Source organism: Pseudorasbora parva, chromosome 13 (assembly GCF_024679245.1).
Source record: "Pseudorasbora parva isolate DD20220531a chromosome 13, ASM2467924v1, whole genome shotgun sequence".
NCBI classification, from domain to species: Eukaryota; Metazoa; Chordata; class Actinopteri; order Cypriniformes; family Gobionidae; genus Pseudorasbora; species Pseudorasbora parva.
Window position 1 is genome coordinate 36,821,297 of NC_090184.1, and position 15,153 is coordinate 36,836,449.

Here is a 15,153-nt window from a genome sequence, read left to right on the forward strand (position 1 = left end):
TCTCTTTATTCCGCAGAAGGCTGTTTTTTTGACAGAGGGCAACTCTCTGTGGCTTGTGTTTCCAGCTCTGCTAACTCGCTGGTTTGACAACCTCACATTTGAAGAAGCCAGATTGAGCTGGTTACGGTTCCTCTTTCCGGCTCTGCACACATAGCTGGGAAAAAATAAAAGCATGAACGGATGTTCATTATGCTACATATTCTACAGGAAAGTTGACATCTGTCAATATGCCACTTTAAATGCTCACGCTCTTAATGCAGGATGGATTCTGATTGGCTGTCAATGTTTTTATTTTTCATCATCTAGGGAAAAAAAATCCAATGGTTATTGTTTCTCTGTGTCATTATAGTTATTTACATTTAGAATGATTTTTAGATCCATGTCTTTAACGTTATGATTCTAATCCTTGGTGTGAATGTTGAGGGTGATCCTCCGGTTGAGGGTTAATGATTAACAGAAGGAATAAAGGCATCCATGTCACTATTTTCATAGTTAGAGGACAGTTTATAGACTGTTTGCAATTCTGTTTCACTGAAAATTCAATAGTGTTAAGAGCTGAAAACCTTTCTGTTGGAAAGCTCATGGGTGCCCATACTTATAGCTGCATTGCAAAGGAAGGAAAATAGAGTTTTCTGCACATCTCTTGGCATAGTTTTCACAGCTCAAATGGCAGCTTGTTTACCAGCTGACAGAATAGTTGCTCATTTTTTAAACTACCTGAAGTGGATCTCTCAAACAAACCTGCCTGTTGAGGACTTGACATCCAAACAAGTTGAATTTTTGGTGGCTTGTCTGTTAACTTTGTACAGATAACATTGTCATACTGACTCACCATTTTTATACCCTTACAAAGCACTTTGGTACAGGTTGGTATCCACATTCATAAACAGTGGTACATTTTGGAATTCAGTTCTGATTCATACATTTGAATTGATTTGTAAGGAATGATATTCTGGACAATATTCAATAGGAATTGCTAATTGTATCTTGCAAATTGCATGTTTAGTTTGTGCACGCATACTTTTTGACATAATGGAAACACAATTTGCAGTTGCGTTTGGATTTCTTTTCTGTGTAACATGTCTGCCAGATTTAAAATGGAAACGCAGTCCGTTTGCAATTGAATTTACAATATCTTACGAGTTATGACCCTGCCATTTTGGAATAGCAATAAAAAAAGCACCCATTTGCTCTTTCACTTCCTCCGCATCCTGCCACAACCTTCACAAAATAGAATCACAATCCATTTTGCACTTGTATTTATAATGTCTAACACGGTCAACTGTCAATCCGTCTTGAGGATGTGGTTTATTGATATAGTCAGAAAGTATGCCCTGCCCTCAAGTGGTGGTAAACAGTGAATTTGGCTATTTTTGCAGTTTTTTCCACTTAAATTCAAAGTCAAAAATCCAGAATTGATTTTATGTTCACCTGGCATCCACAAAAAAGAGGCAAAAAGTACATCTTTAGATTACTGCTTCATTTCAGCATTTCTTTTAACATTTTTTTTTAAATGCATATATATTCATTCAACTATATTTGTATCTTTATTTTGACATTGGATACATTTTCAGACATATACATTCTAGGTTCCACAGATGTAGCTTCATTTCTTCTTGACAGGTTGCTTGCAATCTGAGCAGTCTTCTTTTAGAATCTTTTCGTTTGGTTGGCAGGTGATAAATACTTAGTTCTAGGTTTTTAGCTTTGTTTGAAGTGTGAAAAACTACACAGCAGTTTTACTTAAAAAAAAAAAAAGAAGCTAAATGTTCAGATTTATTCAATATTTCTCCCCATTTTCCTTATAGGAATGAATAACAAACGGTGCTTTGTTTTCCACAAGTTGAGAGTGTGGCATACTTTCTGACTATATCAATAAACCTCATTCTCATGACTGATTGACAGTTCACTTTGTTAGACATCGGAAATGCAAGTGCAAAGGGGATTGCAATTCATTGGAATTTTGTGAGGGCTATGGCAGGACATAGAGGAAGTGAAATTGCAAATTGCTGATTTTCTTTTACTATTTCAAAATGGCAGGGTCATAACCATAGACTGCAAAATAATATGGATGTAGTGTCCGTGAAGTCACCCATAGGATTTTAAAGAGCATTTTTGTAGACTAAAGTCAACCGTGGCCATCTTGGCAGCGTCACTCCCGGATAACTGACAATGGGCGTGGGTGGAGCTGAGGTGCTCGGTGTCTGAAACCACACCCACCTAGCTCGACCATAGTGGCAATGTCATGTTAATACGCTATAATAATAATATATAATTATCACGCTAATTTTCGAAGTTAAGTTCGGCGAAGTTAAGCTAAGTATCGAAGTTAAATGTGTGCAGCCACTCTGGCATTTATAACAGAGTGATAAGGAGCAAAGTGAGTTTTAAAGGGTTAGTTCACCCAAAAATGAAAATTATTTAATTAATTACTCACCCTCATGTCGTTGGACACCCGTAACACCTTCGTTCATCTTCGGAACACAAATGAAGATATTTTTGTTGAAAGCTGATGGCTGAGAAAGGCTTCAGAAAGGCCTCCATTGGCATTCAGTATATTTCCACTGACCCACTCACGAGAATAGTTTTTGTGCACAAAAAATCAAAATAATGACTTTATCTGCCAAGATATTGTCTTCTGTGTAGGTCTCGGACGTGAACTCGCGTGATATCGGCGCTCCTCCTCTTCTGGTTCATGTATCTGAACGGCGGATCTGCGTCATATTCTCGCGCATGTTTCGAGTTTACATCAATAACTTGGTGGATAAAGTCGTTATTTTGATTTTTGTGCGCACAATAACTATTTTCGTCGCATTGTAAAATTATTGTACAGCCACTGTAGTAAGATGGACTTTGTAACGAAGTCTTTAGTGCCTTTTATGGGTCTCGTGAGTGGGTCAGTGGAAATATACTGAATGCCAATGGAGGCCTTTCTGAAGCCTTTCTCAGCCATCAGCTTTCAACAAAAATATCTTCATTTGTGTTCCGAAGATGAACAAAGGTGTTACGAGTGTTCAATGACATGAGGGTGAGTAATTAATGACAGAATTTTCATTTTAGGGTGAAAATGAAGCTTCCATGAATGGAAAACGCACCCGACTGGACACACGAATGACTCATTTTAGTTTCGGTTTAGAATTAATGCCAATTCGGCTGCGGGTTGCTTGAATTGTGGGTTCATTATTCTGTTATTCTTAATGAAAAACACAACAAACTCAACAAAATGGTACAATGACAAACTCATTTAAATGCGCTTCTACATTTCACTTTGAAACCAAATCTTCCACGATCATCTTGTCTGTTTGCTCTTTGCTCTCGTGAAATCTGACTCCTGCTGCTAGTTTGTGCTGTGGCTCTCATTCTGCACACTTTATTGACCAGTGTCTGTTCTCTAACTGAACTAAATTATTTTATTACTATAAAAATGAACACGACGGTGGGGGCGGTGCAGCAGTGGGTAAGTGATGTAAGAGCAAGCCTATAATAAGCACAACGAGACTGTAAATGCAGAGTATAGTTGCTCTGTAGGCCAATTAGCAACGTATTAGCAACTGCCTTTTTCAAGACATGTAACGAATCACAAGAAGAGTAATACTGATGTATTTTATGTCATAGAATAAAACTTATTTCAGCCATTTAACCAAAAACCAATTGGAACCGAAAGTGCTAAAAGCCTAACTTGTTTCTGTGCTTTAGCCAAGCCTGCAGTATTCCTCTCAGAAACTGAAGCTTTCGCGCCTCGATCGCCCCCCGGTGACCGGTCCCAGTATAGCCGCACCTCTGTGTTTTCTAATGGACGCGAGGCAAATAAACAATAAAATTACACTTGAAATATTTTTTCCCCGAAGTTAGTTTATGTCACTGATGGCAATTATCATCAGTGACATAACTCCGGTCCCAAAATCTCTACTGCGCAGACTCGGTCCCAAGATGTCAGCGCAGTGCAGGCCGCCTGAAAGCTTCAAATCTGGCAAGCGGAAACGGGTGATGTCGAGTCGTCCATATTTTTTTACAGTCTATGGCTTTAAGCAAACAAAAATGCGTCCATCCCTACAGCACTCTATAGACCTAATGTGGAAGACACGCTGAAAAGGAACGGGGATACATAAGGTCTATTGCTGTGATCATGTGAATGATGGGTTCTCACGCCAGTAAACACCTTGCTGCAAAAGGAGGGGAACTTATTTTAAATAAATGCTTACATGGGAACATGAATTAAAAAATAAATATTTCTATGGGTAAGTATTTTATAGTAAATAAAATACTGCAATTTTCCATAAAAACAAGAATAGTCAAATTTGGTTTCACGGTAAATAAATATTGGGATAACTGTATAAAAACAGTGTGCATGTGTCAGTGTTGATCAGCGTAAAAAACTCCTTTTCAAGCAGAGATGCTGTTTTTTGATAAACAACAGCGGAACGCAATGACCTAAAAAATAACCATCAAAATTTTTTTTTTTGGGGGGAGGGAGATAAAAGCACATCTGTACTCTACATCTGTAAATCTCAATGACATGAAATGGTGTGTAGCTGTAAAATACATGGGTCAGACAAGTGCATGCAAGCTGTTCCAGAACAATAAACACTTTATTAATCAGACTGTACAGAGGTTTATTCTATGGCAAATATATAAGAGTTATATTTAGGCCTATTTTAAAGCAGATTAAGGATGTCACACGCTGATACAATTGATAAAGTAAAATACATTTGCAATCGCGTTAAAGTTTGTGCTTTCCATAGTTGATTATAGTGAGATAGATTTGTGGATTTAACTGTGTGGGTCTTATTAACAGATAATGCAGATTCAGATATTATAAGATAGGCTATTTAAACCCATGCAGGGGATCAAACCTGTGTATAATTTCTTTCACTTTAATTAAAAAAATGGTGCACTCTTCCATTCATAATGTCAATAATGTTGTCTGATTAACATTACAGGATAACTATATTAGTATACACACCAGCAGACGACATCATTCTGTTTATTCTAAGTAGCCTACACTTTTTTGTCCTCAGTCTTGAGCTCCAGAAGATGGATTCTGATTGGCTTTCAATGTTTTATCGTTCATTAGCTGGATAAAATCATTCTGAAAGTGATTTCAACGATGTGCCGTTATCGTTATAGCTGTGTTGTGAACTCTGTTATTCTTTAATACTGAAAACGATCTTTAGAACGATCTAATCGTCCGTGTGAACTGGCCCTTACGTGAATCGTTCGAGCAGTTCGTTTCCAGAACCGATTCAAACACTGATATGATGAGACTTGGCGTGCTTTATATAAGCTCATGTTATTGCACGTTTCGATAAAATGCCGTTTATTAATTGATTATTTCTTTCTTTATTTGTTTATTTAAATCAAACAGACATTCGTTTACATTAAACCCATTTTAAAGGCATTTTTAACATTTCTGCTATTCACCCTATCAAAATCCTCTTTTTTTTAATTAAACAAAGAGCAGGAGATACATATAACACAGGATACCTGCTTGAAGACAGGATAAGAAACTCTATGTAGATTTGTTCAATCGAGATCCTCTCGGACCCATTCGTGACCGAGTCGTTCAGTTCAATGCGCGAGACCTGTTTAGTGAACCGGTTCAAATGACTCATTGAACAGATCCGACTCAGAAGAACGATTCGTTCACGGATCGAACATCGCTAGCAGACACGGTGTAAGCACAAGATAGGGGGGCGCATTTCAGGAGCGTGTTATCACACCACAGGAATGAAGCAAATCAAACGGATGCTTAACATATAGTTATTTCGCATAACTTTGTGTTTTATTATCTAAACCCGCGTTTTTTTTGTTTCTCACTGACTGGACAGGGAAAGTTTCATAGCCTATCTGAGGAGGAATAACGTTACCTGTCAACTAACGGAACGCATCATCCGCAAACCGTCACACCTTCGCCTCAGTATTTGAGAGCGTTGAGGAGATCGGATCTGCTTTCGGACTGAATTTTCTTGTTTTGTTTCTTTTGGGGGTGAGGGATAAGTCCCTTGAAGTACGTATATTTTTCTTTTACAAAATGAGTGTGGATCTCTAGTTCTGTGCCCCGGTTTTCAGTAGGTTTGTGCGAATCATTTTGTGAAGTAGTTTTAGTTCCCCTAGACTGTTGTGTTGTTTCATTTTTCTCTTTCTTGGATGCTGGAATTTAAGACTGACAGTCCCGTTCTCTCCTCATGCCTGTGAAAACAACTCTCGGATGGTAAGGATTCCAGAGAATGGTAAATGATCGATGGAAAATCATGAACAGTGTTTCAGAACTCGAGGATGGTCAGCAGCATAAATCGCAGGTATGTTGCACGCGCATCATGTAGCGATTAGACAGACCTGTGTCGATGCATTCGTGAAAACTATGATGATGGTCATACGCATGTCAGATTGAAAAAATCCAGTGTGATATCACTCGGAGCTGAATATTTTGAAAGACATGCCACTATTAACATCCAAAATACAAGAACATTGTAGAATAAATTAAACAAATATTAAGAAATTGCAGTTGGCTGTTTGTCATCTATTCTGTGTCTTCTAACTAACGTACTGCTTTGGTTCAGAAAGTGTTGCCTTGAAAGATAGAGTATGACTTTAAGGAATACATGAATATATTTTTGAAGGACTTTTCTTGTATGTGCATCTCATTTATTTCAACCCAACTGTCTTTTTTCATGACACACACACACACACACACACACACACACACTCACACACACACACACACACGTTTATTTTTGTGACATGGGGACATTCCATAGGCGTAATGGTTTTTATACTGTACAAACCGTATTTTCTATCCCCTTACACTGCCCCTAAACCTGCCTATCACAGAAAATATTCTGCTATTTTAAAAAACTGTATGATTTATAAGCATTTTGAAAAGTGGGGACATGGCCAATATCCTCATATTTCACCCTCTCATTGTAATACCTATGTCATTATACACATTTGTGTCCTCATATGTCACAACCCCCCCCCCCCCCCCATAATTTGGGTGGGAAAAACTGAAATGTACTTTTACTTACTTACTTACTTACTTACTTACTTATATATATATATATATATATATATATATATATATATATATATATATATATATATATATATATATATATATATATATATAATATGATATTAATATCTAGAGAACAAAGTGGTCAATACTGGTGGTGAAACAAAGTATGTAGTACAATTTAGCTACAGCAAATAAAATGTACGCTAAAGGAGCACTTGCTTTACACATTATTTATGACAAAAACATATTTGAAAGCAGAAAATCCATTGATAAGGCTTTTGGTGAATTTACCTAAATATTGACAGATTAATCGGCTTAATGCAGGTTTATTGCCAGTAAAGAATAAGCCCCTTTAGCTTTCAAGCATTTAGAGTGATATAGTAGGAGTGTCAGATGATACCTCTCTCCATGCCCTCTGCACACGAGGGAATACATTTGTTTCTATTATGCAGCTCACAGAACTCAGGGATTAAGCTCAGCCCCTCCATGTATGAGCGACTGCGTGTCTGCCAGAAAATGCCACTCATGGCTGGTGGAAGTTCATGCATTCACTGCAGAGAGAGCGCATCGCAGATCGGCATGCTGAGGGGTGTTGCATCTTTGATTTCTTTATCTTTCTCTGTCCTTTTGAAAGCTCGTTTGAAAAAATCTATATCTCGCTGTTGCCTGCATTTCACTGCAACTGTAATCTGCTGTGAGCATTTAGGGGGAAATGTGCATAACATGCTGTTTATAGCAATCCTGATTATAGAGGTTTAAGGATGGGATCACGGTTGTAAACAGCTGTTTATTACTGCTATCATCCTCACGTGGCATCCTCTAACCTTCTCTCAGTGGGAGTGTGAAGTGTGCATAATACAATGCCCTTTCAGGAATATGTCAAGCCCTGCTTTTGAAGCAGCAACACGAGCCGCTTGTTTTAATGGCAGTTCTTCATTTGCCAGACTTGTGTAACTGAGTCATTTTATCACGCCCAGCACAACCAAAGTGTCGTGCCAGTTTATCAAACTGCCTGGGCTTGTTTGCATTGTGCTGTGTAAGTTATTTTAGGGGTTGTTAATTAATCAACGTGAATTCATCTGCCATCCATTTCTGACTGATGTTTATTAATAAAATATTCGTTTGGGAGCGGGAGCGAGAGAGGAGGGGGTGGGCTCCCATGGGACGAATAAAACCGTTCACCTGCTGTGCTGGAGCGTTCAGACTTTGATGGACACGATTTGTAATTCCTCATGCTGCTCTTTGTGCCTTGATTTTTTTTCTCCAGTTGGGTATAATGGATGAAGCCCCTGGTCCGTTGTGCAGCTGTAAAAACGAGTTAAAAATAGTCTTAAGGGTCCTGTGAGACAGGAGTACAGGTAAAATAAGGATTTGCATGTTTTAGCTTCCCTTCAGCAATGTGACTCTTTGTGTGTGCGTTATATAAATGCCACACGAGTCATAGTAACATTACTGTATGGTCAGATGGACTCATTAGCTCCTTGTTTCTCAAATGCTGGCGATGGTTTTTCATTGTCGGCCCACCCGTGCGATACTTTAATGTCCACCCCTGCAGACACACATGCTGGAGAAAAGAACTGCTGCAGTGATTTTTTTTTTAATTTTGTGTGCTATTTACTGACCTTCATGTCTTTTCCAAAGCAAAATGATTTTCTTTCTTCTGTGGGACATGAAAAAAGAAATTGCTATTTTGCATGCAATGAAAGTGAATGGTCACCAAAAGGGCCATAAAAATAGCCCACACAAATTGTGCACTATAATCAAAAGGGCCATTCACATTAAGGCCGATAGCTATAATGATAACTATAATTTTAATAAGAAAATGCACTCTTAAAAGTAAAGGTTCTTTATTGTAATCTATGCTTCTATGAAGAACCTTTAACATCCATGTAGCCTTCTTATTGTAAAAAGTCCACACTACAGCTATAATGATAACGATACAGAGGAGCAAAATCATTGGAATCCATTTCAGAATGATTTTTCCAGAATGATTGACAACCATTCATAATCCACCCGACAAACGACATAACTGCAGCATATATAATAGTCATCGTTCTTGGTGTGAACAAGCCCTAGGTCTTCTGAAGCTCAATTCTCAATCTTGTTCACTATTCCAAGGTTTGCTGTCAAATATTTTGATTTTCATGTGTCTTTAACCCGATGCAATATGCCAAACTTAAATATACACATATTCACATTACACAAATGAGGTTTTCAGGTGGATTAGAGAGAATTTATCTTATTTCTTCATATGACTTAGCTATAGTGCACAGTTTCTATCGACTACTGTTTTTTATAAAGCTTTTATACATTTTTATGTTTCCGTCTTGTCATTTTTGGAGCTTGTCAGCCTCTGGTCACCATTCACTGTCATTGAACGGGAAAGAATACTGTGAACATCCTGCCAAACATGTCCTATCCTTCCCCGTTCGGGTTTGGAACATAATGAAGGTGAGTAAAGAATGACAGAATTTCCGATCTTGAGTGAACTGTCTGTTTCTTTATGCTGCTACTGTATTTTTAACCCTTGAATCGGCAGGCTTAAATTGTTCTTCAGACTAAGTCATTTATTTGCCTGTCAGCTTTTTAACTTAAAGGCATTTAGCTATAAAGGGCTGGAGGAATTGACTACTTGGAAGGCTGTAAGATACATTTGCCATCCTGTAGAGCTGGAAAAATGAGCATTGGCCATTATAACTTGCAGACTTCATCTCAGCACAGGATGATAGCAGCCTCCTAAAGTTAAATAGAGTTTTATCAATTCATTTTCCTCTCAAATGTGTCAAGCTGCTTAAGTTGTAGTAGCTATTAGGATTTGCAAATTGAACAGACATGCTGACAGCCCGGGTAGCTTTTCATCAGGATTGAGTGTAGATGTGCAGGAAACCCAGATACTTTATCTCTTGAGTTAATCTTTGGAGAATCTGGGAAGTCGCGCCCAGCCGTTGCTTGCTTTCTGTCCAGCAATCTCCCATCGGTGCACACGGCAATTCAATACGGCCAAACAAAGACAATGTGAGAGATGTTTACCAATTGTGTGCTGGACACAATGGGGATAGAAAGTCCAAACATGAAATTGAAATTCATTTCTTCGGGATGCTTGTCAAACACGGCGCTGCCAATTAAACACTCTTCCAAAAACCTGGAAGCATGCTGTTCTGTAATGAAAGCTGTAACTGCATGACTGAACATAGCCATTATGTGTGTACGGGATAAAACACTGGATACCTAGTATGCCTGAGCACAGCTGTGATGACGCTGTGGCCTCGTGTCCACCAAAGCATTTTTAGCCAGCTGAAAACACCTCGCTGTGGGCGCCTGAGAGTGTTTTGGCATCAATAAAATGGATAGTATTTGCTCTGGCTCTTGTTTTAAATTATTTTGTTGTGTTATTGTGCTTCTTGTTGTCATCTGTTGATGTTGTACAAGAAGAATGTGGCAGTTGGCCGGCGTTGTATTTGTCCCGCCCCTCCTCCAATGTGATTGGATGGTTATAGGGGCGACCCCAAATAGTTGAAGATTCGATGCATTGATATGTGGAGCCGGATTCGACCACCGATCTCACGGTAATCTTCGCGGGTGTTATGAAATGAGGATCATACCATTTTGGCAATATGGGGGTGCTCAATATTTTAAAGACGTGGCGTGGCGCCGAGCTTCAATTTGCGGTGCGAAGCTCAGCGCCCTTAAAGGGGGCGCACACCGGACGCAAAGTTCAGCGTTCTTTTCCTCTCTAGGCAGGTATTTTTTTTAGGTTTATTCATCATAATGCTCTTTTATATATTTCTGTGATGTTCTGTATTTCAATCGCGGCTTTAACATGTAATGAGAAAACGGTTTACGAATGTTTAGCGACCACATTACCTTTTATTTAAACCTAAGTTAGAAAGCCATTGTAAGTACGTTGCAAGTCAATTTTATGTCACTTTAGCAGGAATGTAATGTGAAGATTGTAAAAAGTAACACTAATAACATAATCTTTATTAACACTGTGGCTACTGAATAGTATATACAGTGCATGTAAAATTTACGGTAAAAAAACCAGCAGCTGTCGTTGCCAGAACTTTACCGTTAAAAAAGATGGTAGCAACATTATGTGTTTTATGGGACAGCACTTGGTTTACTGTCTATTTTACAGTTCAAACCCTTCTAACTTAAAGGTTTATATTGTAATAATTATGTGTACACTTTAAAAATGTACATTAAATTAACTGAAATAAAGTTAAATTACCAACCTTTTGAAATACTAATATCTGGTATGTATCTTTGATATATACTGAAAACCACCAAACACAGTGGTGAGGAGAGTCACATGAGGACAATAGTAATATATGTTTTCATTCACACAAACACTAAACACCATCATGGTAACACACATGAAATTGGAATAAACATTAATTTAACAACATTAGCTGTAACATAAAACCCTAATGTACATAATTGATTAGAAAAAAAGAAGAAACAGTTATTTCAATGAAAATTCATCAAGTGTGAAGTGTCATGCAGGGAATTCTGGGAATTTTAATTTGTTTTTTTCCCTGTAAATTTCCCTGACTTGTTCTTTTTCACTTTCAAAACTGTATATTTAATGGTATTTTACTGTAAAATTAAGTAACATACCATAGCCGTAGAATTTTTTACAGTCTTTTACCGTTAAAATCAGTCATTTTTACAGTGTGGCTAATGTCTGTATAATAGGCACAATATGAATCATCATTTTCAAATGCCTCTGTTTTTCACAGTCCACAATACAACCCTAAAACAGTGTTTTCAAATTGTCCGCTTTGGATAGCGTCTTCAAAAAGCTCTGTTTTCTCAGGAGAAAAACAGTCACAATTCTTATCCCCTGACATCTGTGATTTCATGTCCCAATTCGGATGGGGCTAACAACTCTGTGTTTATTACGGAAGCAGGAGTGGGAGTAGGTGGGCATTACAGAAGCTCATTTGCTGTGCTTGCGTGCATAATGTATGAAGTATATGTTTTTTAATGAATTACTTATTGGTATAACTTTTTTTAATTTATTATTAAAACCCTATTTAAATAGACGTCATATACATTTATAGAAGTGGCTATTTATAAAAACCTGACTAGTGAGCAGAGACATTTTGACAAATATCTTACCTGACACTGATATTGAAATGGGCAGTCTTCGCAGTGTCCGAGATTTGGCTCTATTGCAAATTAGATTTTTTGCTTCAGATACCATCCATGTTGAAATGAAAGCATAATGAAGATTGTTGTGAAAATGGTAGCTCGGTTAGGCCAAAAACACACAAGGTGAAGCGTTAGTGTAATAAAATATCGGCAGTCACAGAAATTCACATTCGGACAGGATTAGATAATGAAGTATACTTTCTTTTCAGTGCTTTTTCAGCTCATGTTAAAGGGTTAGTTCACCCAAAAATGAAACCAAAACAAAAACCAAAACAAACACGCCCCTACCCCCAAAAAGGGTCTCGCCCCTATTTTGATAGCTCGGCCCCACACATACGTAACCCAGACAACGACTATGGCAGAATCTCTATGTTACTTATCCAGGTCGAATATTCAATGAAAAAGTCATCCCTTCTATCGCAAAAACACAAAATGTTCTCATGAACAACTCGATAGAACACGAGCCGACGGTCCAGCTAACTGTGCATCTCTTCTCACCATAGACACGCCCCTTACCTGCTGATTGGAATAACAAGTTTGTTATTCCTCTCGGCCCGAGTCCTTTTTTAAAAACGGTTTTGAAATAACACTTACCCCACCTTTTTAAGTCGTTTATTTTACTTTACAATGGCATTTTATGTTTGACCCAGGAAAGAATATTGGGTTTAACTTGAATTAAAAAAGCCATTTTAATACCCCTTCACTTCCCATCCGTGTGGTGTTTCAGTATTTATTGTGACCAGAAATGCTATCAGAATTTCAACCCTATCCTCTCAGCCGTACCTTATTCCTCGTCAAGCTCTCCTGTATGCATAATAAAGTCTTCTGGCCTTGGTTGTTGCACATTGACAGTGGATGGATGCGAAAGCTATGAAGTCCCTACAGATATATGGCTTTCCCTTCTCTGCTGTTATCCATGCTGGATATCCATCACAGGATCGTGGGGCTATTTGGGGGCGTATGAATTCTGATATATGGAGTCCCACAGGCAAGGGTCTCGCTCTAAGAGTAGTTGTATAATTATAGGCCATCAATGGCTCTCCTAGATGGCGTCTGTATATCAAACTGTCATGGATTGTTTTTTCAGTGTGATGAAGCGAATGTTATTTGGTTTAACCGGATGATCCCCAACGTGTCTTTTCCATCTCACCTTCAACAATAAGGAATGATTTTTAAGACAAGGTATAAAAGTAAACCATCTCATTTGCTCCGGGTCAGATCTGTTGACATTTTGCAAAAGCCATCTTTATTTCATTCAGGACTATAGACACACCTTTTGGTATTTATCTTGTGTTTGACATTTCTTCTCCGCTTTTGAGATTGCGGCGATACATCCATCTTTAGTCACCCTGAATAACACAACAGTCACTGTACACAAACAACTCTAGAAAATACTTGGACAAAGTCAACTAATTTGAATTCATTAAACAGCTGCCTATTTCAGGGCAAAAACATGCATCTTGTTCCCTTTCCCAGTGGTAAATTACACCATGCTAATTGTGTTCGGCATGACTTTTGTTTTTGTTCTTAGTAACTTTGTGAGATTCTTTAGGATGGATCAGTGTTAGCTGGGATGTGAACGTAAGAGCAGAAAAAGATTTTACTAAAATTTTAAAGAGGCACTATTATTCTGCAGTAGAATATAACTCTGATGCTGCTTGACCAGTTGTGTCCAAGAGTCAGCAGTTTTTACAGCTTTTATTTTTGGGGGATTGTGCTATTTTTATTGACAGAGGCGGTAGAGAGGCGACTGGGAATTTGTGGGAAAAAAGGGGAACAGGAACAAGAGACAGACCTGGATCACCCACAAAGCCATTATATATATATATATAGGCATAACATTATGGCCACCTTCCTAATATTTTGTTGGTCCCCCTTTTGCTGCCATCCTGCTATATAAATGTATTTATACATCCTGCTACATTAATATAGCACTTTTCTGGGTCCTAAAAGCGCTTTACATTTAGAAGGGGGAATCTTCTCAACCACCACCAATGTGCAGCATCCACCTGGATGATGTGACGGCAGCCATATTGCGCCAGAACGCCCACCGCACACCAGCTGATCGGTGGAGAGGAGACAGAGGCCAATTGGCAAATTTGGCCAGGATGCCAGCCAGGGTTACACCCTTACTTTTTCCGAAGGACATCCTGGAATTTTTAACAACACACAGAGTCAGGACCTTGGTTTAATGTCTCATCAGAAGGACCGTGCTCTTTTACAGTATAGTGTCCCTATCACTATACTGGGGAGTTAGGACCCACACAGACCACAGGGTGAGCGCCCGCCGCTGGCTTCACTAACATGGTCTGATGGTCTGCAACAACGTTTAGGTAGGTGGTACGTGTCAAAGTAAAATCCACATGGATGGCAGGACCCAAGTTTTCCCAGCAGAACATTGCCCAAAGCATCACACTGCCTCCGCCGGCTTGCCTTTTCCCTAGCCTAGAAATCTAGACGCACCCTAGCGGCAGCAAATTTAATCTGCCCACAAGTGTCATCTAGGAACTCTCAATACCCTTCTGAGCTGTATTCCTCTCAGTCTGGACGGGCCAATCACATCATGTATAGAGTTGGCGGGCGGGGCCATAATGACGACGGCCGAGTTGCGTTTGCGTGCTTCTAGTAAACATAGAAACTGGCGAACGGCGGCAGTCTTTCGAATCAGCTTTGACCGCGACTCTGGAAGACTTGGAGTTAAGCTTTTCTCTGAGAAAAGAACAAAGAACGGCACTGAAGTCATTCTTAAAAAGGGAAGATGTGGTCGGAGTTTAGCCGACTGGATACAGTGAATGTTTAATCTATCAACAAGCTCTGCTTCACCTCCGTTGCTCTGGTTGGTTGTAGCGCTATCCTATCACGTGCAGAGGGAGTTTGAAAGACAACCGTTTATCCCGCCCCTCGGATTGAGATTGTCAATGGTGAGTTTCCAGACCAAACATCTTGATGTGGGTCTGGCTTGTCAGGCTACCTTTTCCCCA

The 15,153-nt window shown here is 38.9% G+C and overlaps 1 protein-coding gene across 3 annotated transcripts in view; it reads left to right on the top strand.

Annotated features, from left to right (window-relative positions):
• The first annotated feature begins 5,654 nt into the window (after window positions 1-5,654).
• The window catches only part of fibcd1a (fibrinogen C domain containing 1a), a 140,887-nt gene continuing 131,388 nt past the window's right edge, over window positions 5,655-15,153 (top strand). Inside the window, exons 1-2 of one of the 3 annotated variants that reach the window (XM_067414247.1) lie at window positions 5,655-6,007; window positions 6,217-6,299. In XM_067414247.1, the coding sequence (XP_067270348.1) occupies window positions 6,228-6,299 (72 nt within the window). In that variant the 5' untranslated portion in view covers window positions 5,655-6,007; window positions 6,217-6,227. Of the gene's footprint in view, window positions 6,300-9,369; window positions 9,467-15,153 lie in introns of those variants that run through there. The other 2 variants (XM_067414246.1, XM_067414248.1) reach the window with 2 other exon arrangements.